The sequence below is a fragment of the Eschrichtius robustus genome, chromosome 8 (genome assembly GCF_028021215.1).
Source record: "Eschrichtius robustus isolate mEscRob2 chromosome 8, mEscRob2.pri, whole genome shotgun sequence".
Classification (NCBI taxonomy): domain Eukaryota; kingdom Metazoa; phylum Chordata; class Mammalia; order Artiodactyla; family Eschrichtiidae; genus Eschrichtius; species Eschrichtius robustus.
Genome location: NC_090831.1, coordinates 64,865,483 through 64,878,722, shown reverse-complemented (window position 1 = coordinate 64,878,722; position 13,240 = coordinate 64,865,483). Strand labels below are relative to the sequence as shown.

Here is a 13,240-nt window from a genome sequence, read left to right as displayed (position 1 = left end):
AACTGTACTATCCTAGTTTCACAGATGAGGAAACTTAGTCACAGAGGATTTAAGTAACTTGCCAAAGAAAATGGTAAAGTTAGCATCTGAACCCATACTTAGTGCTTCAATGACTGGGCTCCAGAAGATTGAATCTCAGCAAAAATCAGACTAATGATAAAATGCTATTAGAAGAATCCTTCAGATTATAGGTTTTTATGAACAATCTGTTTATTTTTTCTCTTTATGCAAATGCAGTGGCTGTTTTGCTCTGGTGTACTGGGACTTGAGAGTAATGGAATTTGAAGGCATATTGAGATGGTAATAGAGTGTGCAATTTGGTGTCATGCTTTATCTGACATCTGGTAGGCAAAGTTTGAATTTGCAGTGAGACCATTAACAAAAGTTTACTTAAGGAGAAATTGCGAGCCATTTCCTGAAAGGATGTGATGTTTAGGAATAAAAGAAAGCAAGAAATTGGTGATGAATCAGAGATTCACTATTGACAATCTGTTATATGGAGCACAGGGCTAGGAAATAGGTATACCAAAATAAATAAGACATGATTCCTACCCCACGGTAACTAATAGTATAGAGGGGATAATGGGTAATAGTAAAGTGGAAATAACCAAATTCTATAAAATGTACAATGATGTAATAAACAGAAGGACAGAAAGACAACTGGTAAAAGGACCAGATGAGATCAGGGGAGACATTCTGTGATTCCCAAATAGCTCTGAACTTTATGCAGAAGGCAACAGGAAGCCAGCAAGAGATTTTAAGCAGCTAAATTATATGATCAAGAGAGGATGTTTGGTGGGAGACCTGTGATCCCCAGATAAGGAAAATCTGATCCCGGGATCCCACTACCTCTATTAACTGCCTTAATTCTTCCTAGACAATCAGTTTAACTCTTTTAACCCCTTCCATTGTTGCAACCCTTATCTAAGCCTCACGACTGTCTCTCACCTGAATTATTGCAATAGCCTCTTCACTGTTTCTTATCCACTCTTTCAAAGTTGATTCTCAACAAAGCAACATGAACGATTCTTTAAAAACAAAAGTCATTTCCCGTTATTTGTCTGCTCAAACCCTCCAACAGATTCCAACTTAGTCAGACTGAAAGCCAAAGCCCCTTAGTGGTCTCACTCCTCCATAACCTACTCTAACCTCATCCCTGATTATTCTGCCCCTAATTCACTCTACGCCAACCACACTGGCCACCTTGTTGTTCCTCAGATTCAAAGCAGTTCCCTCCTCAGGGTCTTGCATTTGGTGTTCCTTCTGCCTAGAACATTATCTTCCCAGATTCTCATGGGGCTGACTTCTCCACCTCCTTTATGTCACTTCACAGCTGTCACTCTGTCAACAGGACTGAGCAAATTGTGGGGCTATGAACTAGGTGAGGAAAACTGGAGGAGAAACCAGTTTTGGAGGAGAGAAGATGAGTTTGACTTTGGTACATACTGATTTTGAAATGCCAGTAGGGTTTACTTGGAGCTTCCAGGTAGAGCTCAAAAGCAGAAGGTTGAAAGGGAATGTTAACATTTAAAGAGGAAGCACAGAAAGAATACAGCATACAGGAAACAGAGGAAGTAGCCTGTGGTAGATTAAATATGTCTACAAATTCTGACAAGAAACTCCCATCAAAAGGTATAATCGAGTCCATTATCCCTTGAATCTGGCCAGCCCTGGGACCGTCTTTGACCCAAAGAAGTAGCTTTATGATTGTTCCAGAACCCAGGCATTACAAGGTCTTTCATCTGTTTTGCCCTTTTGGAACACTGCCCTGGGATCACCTTGAAAAGAAGCTGGTCTAGTCTACAGGTCTATGACAGGACACACAGAGGAAAAATGAAGTACCTACATTGATATTAGTGAGGCCAACTTGCACATCATCCACACCAGCCCTCCAGCTGAGTGCAGCCGCACCAGTGAGCCCAGGAGGAACCAACAGAGGAACTGCCCAGCCAACCAACAGAATTGAGAACAAAATTTTTAAAAAATCATTAAGTTTAGGGTGGTTTGTTACGCAGCATACATATCTGGTAGAGAACTTGGTACCTAGAAATGGGGTGCTTCTTTACCATAAACCTAAAACATATAGCAATGGCTTTGAGACTTGGGGTAGGTAAAGTTTAAAAAGTAGGTGAGAAGATTGTTAATGGAGGATGGAGACAGAAAAGGTTGTTAATGGAAGATGTAACATCATCATGTTACATATTGATGGAAAAATTCTCAGAACTGTTGCTTATAGAAACTTGCAAGACAGAAAACATATCTAATGGACCTATAAATCTAGACATTTCCAGAAAAGAGGTTAAAAGTGTCAAGTTAATTTTTTTACCCTGAGAATGATGATATAGGGAGAGAAATAAACTAAAAGAGGAATAATCAGTGTGCAGTTGGAATTAAGATGATGCCATGATATACTGAAACGGAAAATAAAATTGTTTCTCACCCCTGGTTAGCTGGCAAAAGATTTTCAGAGAAATATATGGCCTAAGGTAAAAATCAGCTCAAGGATGTAGCTAAAAATTCTTTGATAAGACCTCAGAAAGATTTAAGTGGTATTTAGAAGACTCTCTGACTTTTAAAAGGCCTCTAAAAATCTTAAAGGTAGTTTCCACAGCAGCCTCATACGTGGCTCAAAGTAAAGAGAGGCTTTTTCAAAGACAAATTATCCAAATTACGGATATGGCTTTGGTGCCACGGAGTGACCTCCAATGAGATTCTTAAGAAACCCAAAACAATTTAAGAGTGTTATATTGATAAAAACACTGTCAGCTTGGTCTTAGAGAAACTGAAACATTTCAAAATGAATAAAAGGACTCCAGGCTCTCTGATTTACATGGGCAGAAGGCAGACTGAGAAAGTTCCTCAGCTATAAATATGAGCCATTTCTTATGGAAAAGGCAAGACATCTTATGGAAAATCCAAGATCCCAGGGTGAAGAACGAAGAGCCAAGAAGAAAAATGGGCTATGGAACCACTCTCAGAAAACAAAAATAGGCTTAGATCAAGGAATTTTCCCTGCCCGTGGTATAGGGGAGACAGGCTGGGTCTTACAATTGATGTAGACCAGAGACTGCTGAATGTTTCCTATTTTTCTCATCTTCGAGTGGGAGAGTCTATTCTGATTTTCTGGTCCCTGTTAAATCATTGTATGTTGTATGTGTGGAGAAGGTTATCTTGTCTTTTTTTGTTCAAAGCCCTCTGATTCAAGAGTAGCCATACCCTAGAAACCAAAATTTCTGATTTCAATCTGAAATCAGTTTCTTTGTGACAAGTAACATAAAACAAGGATTATATGAAGCCATTATCTTAAAGACAATCATTTTTCATAAATCACTTTGTGAAAAGCACCACACTAGTGTATAGTAAGATCTTGAAGGAATGTGTATGTTAGGTGCAGGACAAAAGAGTTTCATTTTTTGGGAAAGTTAATTATCTGAATGATTCAAATTTTTATTACATCTACAAATTAAAATATCTTTCAATATGAGAGTTATATTTTCCATGTCTTGACACCTTAAATAATTATCCAGACATTCAGCTAAACAGATAGATTCTGTAGGACTGAGTCCTTTCTAAACTCACAGGAAAGGTTTCTGAGTACAGGATTTAATTAATGATAAGAAGATTTAAGCACTACAATAAACTACTTTTTTTAAAAAACTTAGAAAGGAATAACAATATACAAGTTAGGGACAAAAGCGCTTGAACATTTACAAGTTTTTAAAATAAACACTAATCCTATCTTCTGAAATAATTTTTTTTGATGTGTGCGTGGTATTATGTGGAAGATACATAGCACAATTCTGTTTAAGAAGTCAAGTTCTATAATTTTAATTTGATCAAATGAGACTGTCATATTATTTGTACATAATAAGAGCCTATATATTTATTTTTATATTTTATGATTTATTTTTCCCCTCAAAAAAATCTATCATTAAAGGATAGCACTAAATGACTTTGAAATGCACAGGAAAGAGTTTGCCAAATTGCCTCATGGGGCAAAACATCTCCTCTGAAAGTAAGAGCTCAAAGCAAATACGTGAAAAAAATACAAATAAGAAAAGAGTAGCCACACCCAATTGTTGTCCCCGAGATGCCTCATCTATATTTGAACTAGATGCAGAACATGAGGTAGTGAACTTTAAGCCTGATGGCGTAACTGCATGAGAATTCTGATGGTCTCAGGTGAAAAAGGGGTGTACTTTGCATGTGGGAGGAGTGAAAACAATTGTGACCAGAGGGTGGACTGTAGTGAATTAAATTCTTTGCCACAATTCTTCACAATGTCTCTCATCAAGCGGTAGAGCCTATTTCTCTCCTCATTAAATCTAAGTTGTCATCAGGACTTCCTTTGACCAAAAGAATGTGGCCGAAGTGACACTGTAAAAGTTCAAGAGGCTTGTCAGCTTCTGCTTCTGTCCTTTTAAAAGCAGTGCCCTACAACCACCATGTAAGGAAGCTGGTCTAGCTCAACGGAGAATGAGAGCCCCTGTGAAGAAGCACCAATGCACCTTAGCAGGCAGTTAGCAGCAGATGCAAAATACGTGAGGGAGCCCATCTTGGATCTTCCTCCAGTCACAGCCAAACCTCTCCGAGTGAGCACAGTAAAACTTGAACAGGAACTCTGCAGAATCATGAGAAATCCTAACTGGTTTTGTTTTCAGCCAGTGAGTTTTGAGGTGGTTTGTTATCTGGCAACAGTTAAATGATACACAGCTTGAGAGGGAGGAAAGAAATCAGAGGAATGGAGAATCAATGAAATCAAGGGAAAACAAAGTCTGACAGGGGAGATAAGAGACGAGCAAAGTCACAGAAGCAAAAAAGGGAAGGATAATGTAAGGGATGAGATCCATCTGTTAGGTTGAAAGATGTGCCTTCTATCGTACTGGCTTTTACTGACCCAGCTATGAGAAAACTGGCTGCCCTGGGTTGTGTTAAGGCATTTGACCACTTATAAAATGAAAGGCTGTTTTCTCTTGCATTTGCCATTTGAAGTGGTAGATAACACTTAGTGGGAAATTTATATCATCCTATTAAGTGGCAAGCAAACTACTGTTCACTTAACTTTCATCTGAGGTTTCTGCTATAACTAACCTACTTTAAAGAAGAAAATTCCTTACAAAACCCTACTCTTTGCTAAGACATTGATGTGCAAAAGAACACTGGCTCAATCCTGATGGCTTCCTTACAAACAAAAAAATACTTTTTATTTACAGTATATCAAAATATATTATAATATATATCCCCCCCCCACACACACACAGAAGATAGATCAGGGTATCTGATGCCAGATTTTTTTAAGGCCAAAATAAAATTGTGATTACTACAAACCAACATTGAAGAATAACCTATTGTCTTAAGTTTTCTAAAAGGCTATAATGACTTTCATCTTTACAACAAATTGAATAGAGAATCTCAATGCAATTATAGGAAACAAACTCTTACCAACAGTGTTAGATGATCCTAATTGTAAAGTAAGGGACCTTAGATTTAAGCATAATATCCAACCTAATTATATTGCAAACGCATTAAATGGCATAGCATTCTACAGGAAGGAAACTCCTTAGTTGATTTATTGCTTAAATTATGGAAAAACAATTCAGTTATAGGACGTATTCTTGCATTTAAAAGATCAGCTTTTCCATGTAATGGCTGTGTAATTTGTGTTAAGAAGTAGATTCCAGTTCCAAAGAGTGATCATGCTTTTGAAATTGTATTCTCAACTAGCTCTACAGATATTTCAATTGATCTGAACTTGAGCTCTTGCCAAAGTTTTTGAAGCAAATCCTAGGTTAGTTTCCCTTATAAACTTACACAAATTTTAACTTAAGTTTTCATCACTGCTCCTTGTGTATTATGATGTCCATCACTGATAAATAATTATGAAAAAATATAGCACAAAAGGTATTATTCTGACAGAAAAAAGCAAATATGCTTTCTGTCTCCTCTGTCTCACAATTTATCATTTCTAGGGTGATCATATTACTTATTCTCCAAACCAGGACAATTCTGGGGACAAATGGGAGTGCTATCAATAATAACCTCAAGAAAATGGTACTATCCTGATCAAAACCATGAGACCAAATCACCTATTTCATACCAAAGGGTATTTCCAGTTATCTGTGGCCGTCCTCAAACTTTTTCTCTTTCTTCCTTAAGATCCTTACTCTCACTTCTCCTCCTAGAACTATCTTTCATTCTCTTTTATCATTCCCAAACTGCTTACCTCTCTCCCCATACTACCAGAAGTAACTTAAAAATTCTCTTATTTTGCAGAACTCAGGTCTTCTCTTATTATCCAGGCAATGTAGACAGTACTGCAGATTTGTCAACCAAAATTGTCCCAAAGTGTTTCCCTAAACTGGAAACTATATCCTCACGGGGATTCCTCTGTAGTATAGAAGACACTGTTACCAGGTTTTAGGTTTGCTTTAGTATACACACATTTATACTCCTTCCCACCGTATTTGGATCTCCCTCCTGTACAGTATTCTTGTCCAGCTTGGATCCCTGAAGACTCCTTTTACTGGATCTTTGCACCCACCTATCAGATTCTGCTGCTAATATCTCATTCTTGACCTTTAGCTGAATGGCCTTGGGCACTAGGGTGGTCTGGCCAATATAGAGAGCTCGAAGTTTCTTGGATCCACCTTCCTCCTCCCAGCCAGCATCTGTGGGCCAGTGGTGACTGGTGTGAGAGTATAAAATCCCAGCTCCTTTACTTCTAAAGCTAGAAGCTTTGGGGTTTAATTTACCCTCCAGAGTGTCTCACCTAATTAGACTGAGACTGCAACTTTGGTGTTCCCTACAGAAAAGAGTTAACTTAGCAGGCCTGAGACTGTTATCCTTAGACACTCTTGCTCACTAGGCTGGCCTTTGGCTTGCATCTGGGACCTTGAATTTCTGGAGGGCTCCACATTCTCTAAATGATAAGTGTTGTTCAGTGGGCTTAAAGTATTCATACAAACAACATGGCTTATATTGAACACCTGCTTTCCTTCTGGGAGTCTGGAATTTTGGTATGTGCTAGGCAGAGCGTGACTGCATGGCTGAACCAATATAAACCCTGGACTCCTAGGCTCAGGTGAGTTTCCCTGGTAGACAACACTTCACACATGTCACAATTCACTGGTGGAAAAATTATGCATATCCAATTTGACTCTGCTGGGAGAGGACTCTTGGAAGCTTGTGCCTGGTTTTCTCTGGACTTTGCCCCATGTGCCTTTTTCTCTTGCTAATTTTGCTTTGTACTCTTTTGATGAAATGAATCATAGCTGTGGGTATGACCATATGCTGAGTTTTTAAGTTCCCCTAGTTAATTAAAGAACCTGGGGGTGGTCTTGGGAACCCAAGACACACTCTCCTTTCACTATTTTGCTTCTTTATTTCCCCTTCTCTTACTGGCTTCCCCTGGGAGCACATCTTTAAAAAACTGTGGGCATCCTAATCCTTGACATGGCCTATGCTTCTAGGAGGGCTTATGAACATTCTCAACCAGACAAAATATGAGTTTCAACTATAAGCTTTGTAATTTCTCTCTATTCCTGGAACGATTTGTTCCTTACCCTGTACTCTTTATTCCACATATCTCTATCCCCCTCCAAACTGTTACTCTTTAATAAATATATATTGGACAAATTAATTCAGCATTTATATAATTTGTAAATTGTATACAAATTGTACTACAAGGCTTAAAATAGAGCAGAGCAGTACCTCGCCCCTTTTCTCCCCATATTGAGTCCTGTTTTCCAGAGACAAAAATTTTCCATTTTTTTTAGGAGCTTATTCCTGATTTACCTCAAGATATCAGGTATGCCCTTACATTCCTCTTAATACTGAATACCTGGGGAAAGAAGAGTACAACATAAACTACTTGGGAAAGAAATAGCATTCAAGTCTTCCCTTCCATATACTCATATGTGGATACATATCTCATTCCAGTAGGAAGAAATTGGTGGTAAAAATTCAGAAAGACTAAGCAGTCACATGACAAGCCAGTACCTGGGATATTAAGTTCATCTTCAACCATCTTTCACAGTCAGTTCTTTTGGTACTTCCGATGCTATACAGAAATGATTCCCCCCCAAAAAAGGCAGAAAATCTTACTTTAAAGGCTTGCTTCAGTATTACTCTCTTAGTGTTCTTTTTTTTTTTTTTTTAATTTATTTATTTATTTATTTTTGGCTGCGTTGGGTTTTATTTTATTTTTGGCTGTGTTGGGTCTTCGGTTCGTGCGAGGGCTTTCTCTAGTTGCGGCAAGTGGGGCCACTCTTCATCGCGGTGCGGGGACCGCTCTTCATCGCGGTGCGCGGGCCTTTCACTATCGCGGCCCCTCCCATTGCGGGGCACAGGCTCCAGACGCGCAGGCTCAGTAGTTGTGGCTCACGGGCCCAGCTGCTCCGTGGCATGTGGGATCTTCCCAGACCAGGGCTCGAACCGGTGTCCCCTGCATTAGCAGGCAGATTCTCAACCACTGAGCCACCAGGGAAGCCCCGCGTTGGGTTTTCATTGCTGCGCACGGGCCCTCTCTAGTTGGGGAGAGCGGGGGCTACTCTTCATTGTGGCGCGTGGGCTTCTCATTGTGGTGGCTTATTTTTGCTGCAGATCACAGGCTCTAGGCATGTGGGCTTCAATAGTTGTGGCTCGCGGGCTCTAGAGCACAGGCTCATTAGCTATGGCGCACGGACTTAGTTGCTCCGAGGCATGTGGGATCTTCCCAGACCAGGGCTCGAACCCCTGTCCCCTGCATTGGCAGGCGGACTCCCAACCACTGCGCCACCAGGGAAGTCCCTTAGTGTTCTTAATCATAGGTCTTCTTCAGCATTACCCAAATCCAGCCAGTATGCTTTGGTGCTGGGAATCTTTGGGTAACAGAGTCAGGTCTTAGGTTCCACCAAAACAATCCTTTTGTCATTTTAGTACAGTGGTTCACAAACTTCATTGTGTATCAGAACTATCCAGAAAGCTTCATAAAAATGCAGCTTTCTGGGACTTGCCTCCATAGATTGTAATTAAGTCCGTAGATAAGACAGGAATCTGACACTCCTTTACAAATACCAAAAACAAAATAACAAAACTGTGGTTTTGAAATTCACACAGAAAGGTGTCAATACTCTGATATCTAGAATAGAACACATGGTAATGAAATATAGATGGTATCATTTATCTTTTTTCAACAGAGGGGAGGGAAATATGGAAACAATACTTGGTTTACAGTATCCTTAAGTAATCAATAAGATTATAGATTATGTTTTGACTTTCAGCCTAATAGCCTTGCTTTCTTCTGTCTCTAACCAACCAATCTGGGAAACAAAATACTCTTGCCTCACCAATTTACACCTTTAAATAAAACACAAACAAATTTTGCAAAAACTGAAAGAAAGCAGATTTTGGGTTTTCTCATAGGTTCAACATTTACTAGGATTCCACTCGGCACCCTGACCCATTACCACCAGACCTTTAGAGTAGTTCCTGTGTTTGTACCCATAGGTCTGGGATTGCTTTTCTGACAATCTTTAAATTATGAGTAATATTTTTTTCTATTACACATAAAATGTTTCTCTCTTCCTGGACAGTCTAATTGTCTTCTGAGTTCTCTTTCGCCTTGCATTTGTTACACCCCTCTGTCAGACAATCTACATAAAACTCCTCCTGGGTGCTCTCTCAACCCTCTGTCAACCCCGTTCCTTAGAAGACAACTGGAAAAATGGACAATAACAGCAGCAGCAAATCCTAATGATCTCAGAAGCCTGGATAAAGAATACTTCAGAAAAGAAGAGACTTTAAATGCTTTGAGATCATTAACAAAGTGGTGAAATTTGTGAGGAAGGTGGGAGAGAAAACAGTCTTTCTATTATTTGCTAGATTCACAGGCTCTAATTCTTCACTTCCCTAGTTGAGCTTTAACTTAATTATAAAACAAAATCTATAGCCACAGCCAGGCCTAGAGGTAGAGTCTGTACAACTAATCAACTTTAATTCCCTGGGCTCGATTTAATTACAAAACGACATTTGGTGCAGCTGCTAAACACTTACCAGGTGACCACATGATAATACTGGAGTAGTATTTACAGGTCTCCAGCTTTTGCACTGATTCTCACAGCACAATTATGTTTCAGTTATACATAAATTTGAACAGCCTCTAGGATTTATAATAAAACATTTTCTTGATTTTATACATTCCTGTAGTTGAGGCAGTTAAAACACTGAATTGCACGACAACTAATATATGTCAGGGAGTAAAATGTAATGACGGAGGAGATGTCCTGATAATGAACAATAATAACAAACTGAATATTAACAACACATTTCTTACCTTTTAAAACTCATTCTGTTTGTTAGGTGGACAAAGTGAAACCAGCTTATGTATACTGAGTTATCAATTTGCCTTTTAGGTTACAACATACATTACTTTCCAACATAACTAGACATATCTAACTCATTCTTCTTCTTGTTCTTTAATGTTCCACAAGACAATTTAGGAGGTGATTATATGTGCTACAAAATATTTTTTAGCTGACAGAATTAAAATTAACCACTGTTGTTTTTAAAATAGCCACCTCCTCTAGTACATTTCAAATATACTCAATTTGCACAAACATCCAGGAAGACCACCGCAATACGTGAGATCTGATTTTTCATTTTATAATATTTAGGCAGAGGTTCCATGCACAATTAACTTTTCATCTTAAGAGTTTTTTTCAACCTAGCCCATGCAAATATACTTTTTATAATATCTGGGATCCCACTTCCTCCCTAGGTCTATAGGAGGATAAGAAAAATTATTTAAATTGAGGAAAAGGAATCAAGAAGTAGTATCATTAAGGAAGTCACTAACGATACTAAAATAAATATGACCCTTACTGTTTCTACAGCAACTCAGATAGTAATATAGAGTGCCTTTTAATTCAAATTAGGATTTTAAGCACAACAGAATGCATTCCATTTGCTCTTTTTCCTAGATGTTAATCACCTTTTCTTTCCCTTTAGAGTAGAACTGAGTAAAAGCTAAAGAGAGGATATATCATAGCTAATTATACCTACAGAGAAAAAAGCGGCATTCATCGTAAAATATCTGGGGCAATAATCCCCTCTTCACCTTCCAACTTCAAGTGCTGGTTCAGATTTTACCTGATGCTGTCCTGCATGACTACCTTGGACCCTGGACAAAGACAACACTGTAGGTTTCAAAGTTGAAAGGCTAATTTCTCAGTACTAGCAGTGTCTGTCAGTCTCTTACCCCAGAGAGTATCTTTCTCTACTGAGCAGTGATTGAGTCACAGGAGGTAACAATTCTGCTTGCTGGAAGAAAATAGGATGGAAGGAATGACGACAGTTACCAGATGTTCCAGTGCCCCTGAGGGGGCACCAGAATGTTCCTGCATACGCTGTAAACAGCATCAACTGTCAACCATGGGACCCCGGGGTGTGGTGTTCATGCTGCTCTGATGTGCAGTCTCAGGATTCCAGAGTTGGAAGAACCTTGAAGATGCTCTTAGCCAGAGGTTTTACACTACGTCTGGGGGAGTTCTTTGTTTCCTAAGTGTGATTCAGGCATTGCTGAACAATAAGGGGGAATCTCCCTGAAACAGTAGCAGCACTCTTGGAAAGAATGTAAAGCGCTTAAGTCAGGGCTAACAGCAAGACAGGATATTTTATCCAACAAAAATCAGTCGTAAAAGTCCAAGGTAATTCCTAGAGTTCAAGGAAAGAACTTTGTGGAAAATCCCCGTCCCAGTGGCTCTATGACATTCCTGGAAGGGAGGCCCTAGAGCTCAGAAGGTTGATTCAGGAACTCTAGGCTGCGATAGGCCTCGTGGCTTGGAAGTGTGGAAATTAAAATATATTACTAGGACGCAGTATCAGGGTGGGAGATGAAGGCTTCTAAAGGCAAGTCAACCAATGCTTACAACCCTTCTTTATTTACATGTCACTTTCCATGGCAAATAGGAAAAAAAAACACTTAGAAAAATGTTACCTTTCCTTGTTATTTTAAAATTTGTCAATTTTACACATTGCCTTGATGATGGTTTCTTATTCTATGTTACCTGTTTTCAAAGTAAAGAATACCTTGTGATTGTTCAAGACCCTCTCCACAGCCACCATCAGGAAGGAAGAAAGGAAGGAAGGGAGGAAGGAAGGAAGGGAGGAAGGAAGGGAGGGAGGGAGGGGAGGAAGGGGCAGCTATTTCTGTGTTTGTAAATGGAACCAGCTATGATGTGAGAAGACATGAGATTTTAACTTAAGGAAAACCGTATCTCCAGGGTCAAACAGACATCCATAAAAGCAGGATAGATAATCTTTCTCACCATCACTGTTGATGCACACAACTTCTTGAATTTGAGTGCCTGGACCACACTCCCTTCCATTATCTGGTTCACAGTCTCCTAGCCTCACTGCTTTCCAGTCATAGCAGGATGGCTCCTCACAGGGAATGGCTTCCAGTAAGTGAGGGCAGTTCCCAGCGCCCCCAGAGCCTCCAGTGGGCTCATTGGTAATGCGCCGTTTCCTCAGTTTAAAACCTGAATTGTTGGGGAAGGAAAATATTTACTGTTACCATCATGCGTTGAATATTTCAGAAGGCTGAATGAAACTCCAAGTGAAAGCTGGATGAGGGTAGAGGGTAGAATTCATATCTGCTTTAATCATTAGTGTATCCTCAAACTCTAGTTTAATATGAGCTCATTAATAACTTATTAAATGAATAAATGAATGAATAAACAGAATGGCCAAAGAGGGACTTTTGGTGTCAGCTTACTACAGTAAAAGTAAAGCAAGAATGGGCTGGAGAGAGAGAAAGAGAAAGAGAAAGAGAGACAGAGAGAGAGGTGATTGGTTGATTTGGAAAGTCTGTAGTTGTAAAATGTTCAAAGACACAATAAAATCTCAAGCTATTCAGAAATATTCATGACCAGACAAAAGTGCTATTACTTTGAATTCCTCAACAGGATCACCTGGTTAAATTTGAAAAGGAACCTCTGAGAAGTTGGATAGTTTCAGGAAATTGTCTCTTGAAGACTTAGTTGAATTTAGAATCCCCAGAAATTTGAATTCCGGATATAAACCATCTGGGCTCTAACAAAGAGTATTCAAAGTCCTGCTCTGTGCTTTAATAACACCTAAGTGCTGCCCTTTCTGACAATGTAAAACAAAATTAATAAGTCTGTCTACTGCTATGTGAATATATTAGAATCACTAGAAAACTGTCCTTTGAAACAAAGTAGAAAAATGTTTTCAATTACTC

General features: G+C 39.2%; 1 protein-coding gene across 1 annotated transcript in view; it reads right to left on the bottom strand.

Moving 5' to 3' along the window:
* The window catches only part of THSD7A (thrombospondin type 1 domain containing 7A), a 268,023-nt gene that overhangs the window by 162,383 nt on the left and 92,400 nt on the right, over positions 1 to 13,240 (bottom strand). The window contains exon 6 of the mRNA XM_068549806.1: positions 12,306 to 12,518. Coding sequence (XP_068405907.1) covers positions 12,306 to 12,518 — 213 coding nt within the window. The remainder of the gene's footprint in view (positions 1 to 12,305; positions 12,519 to 13,240) is intronic.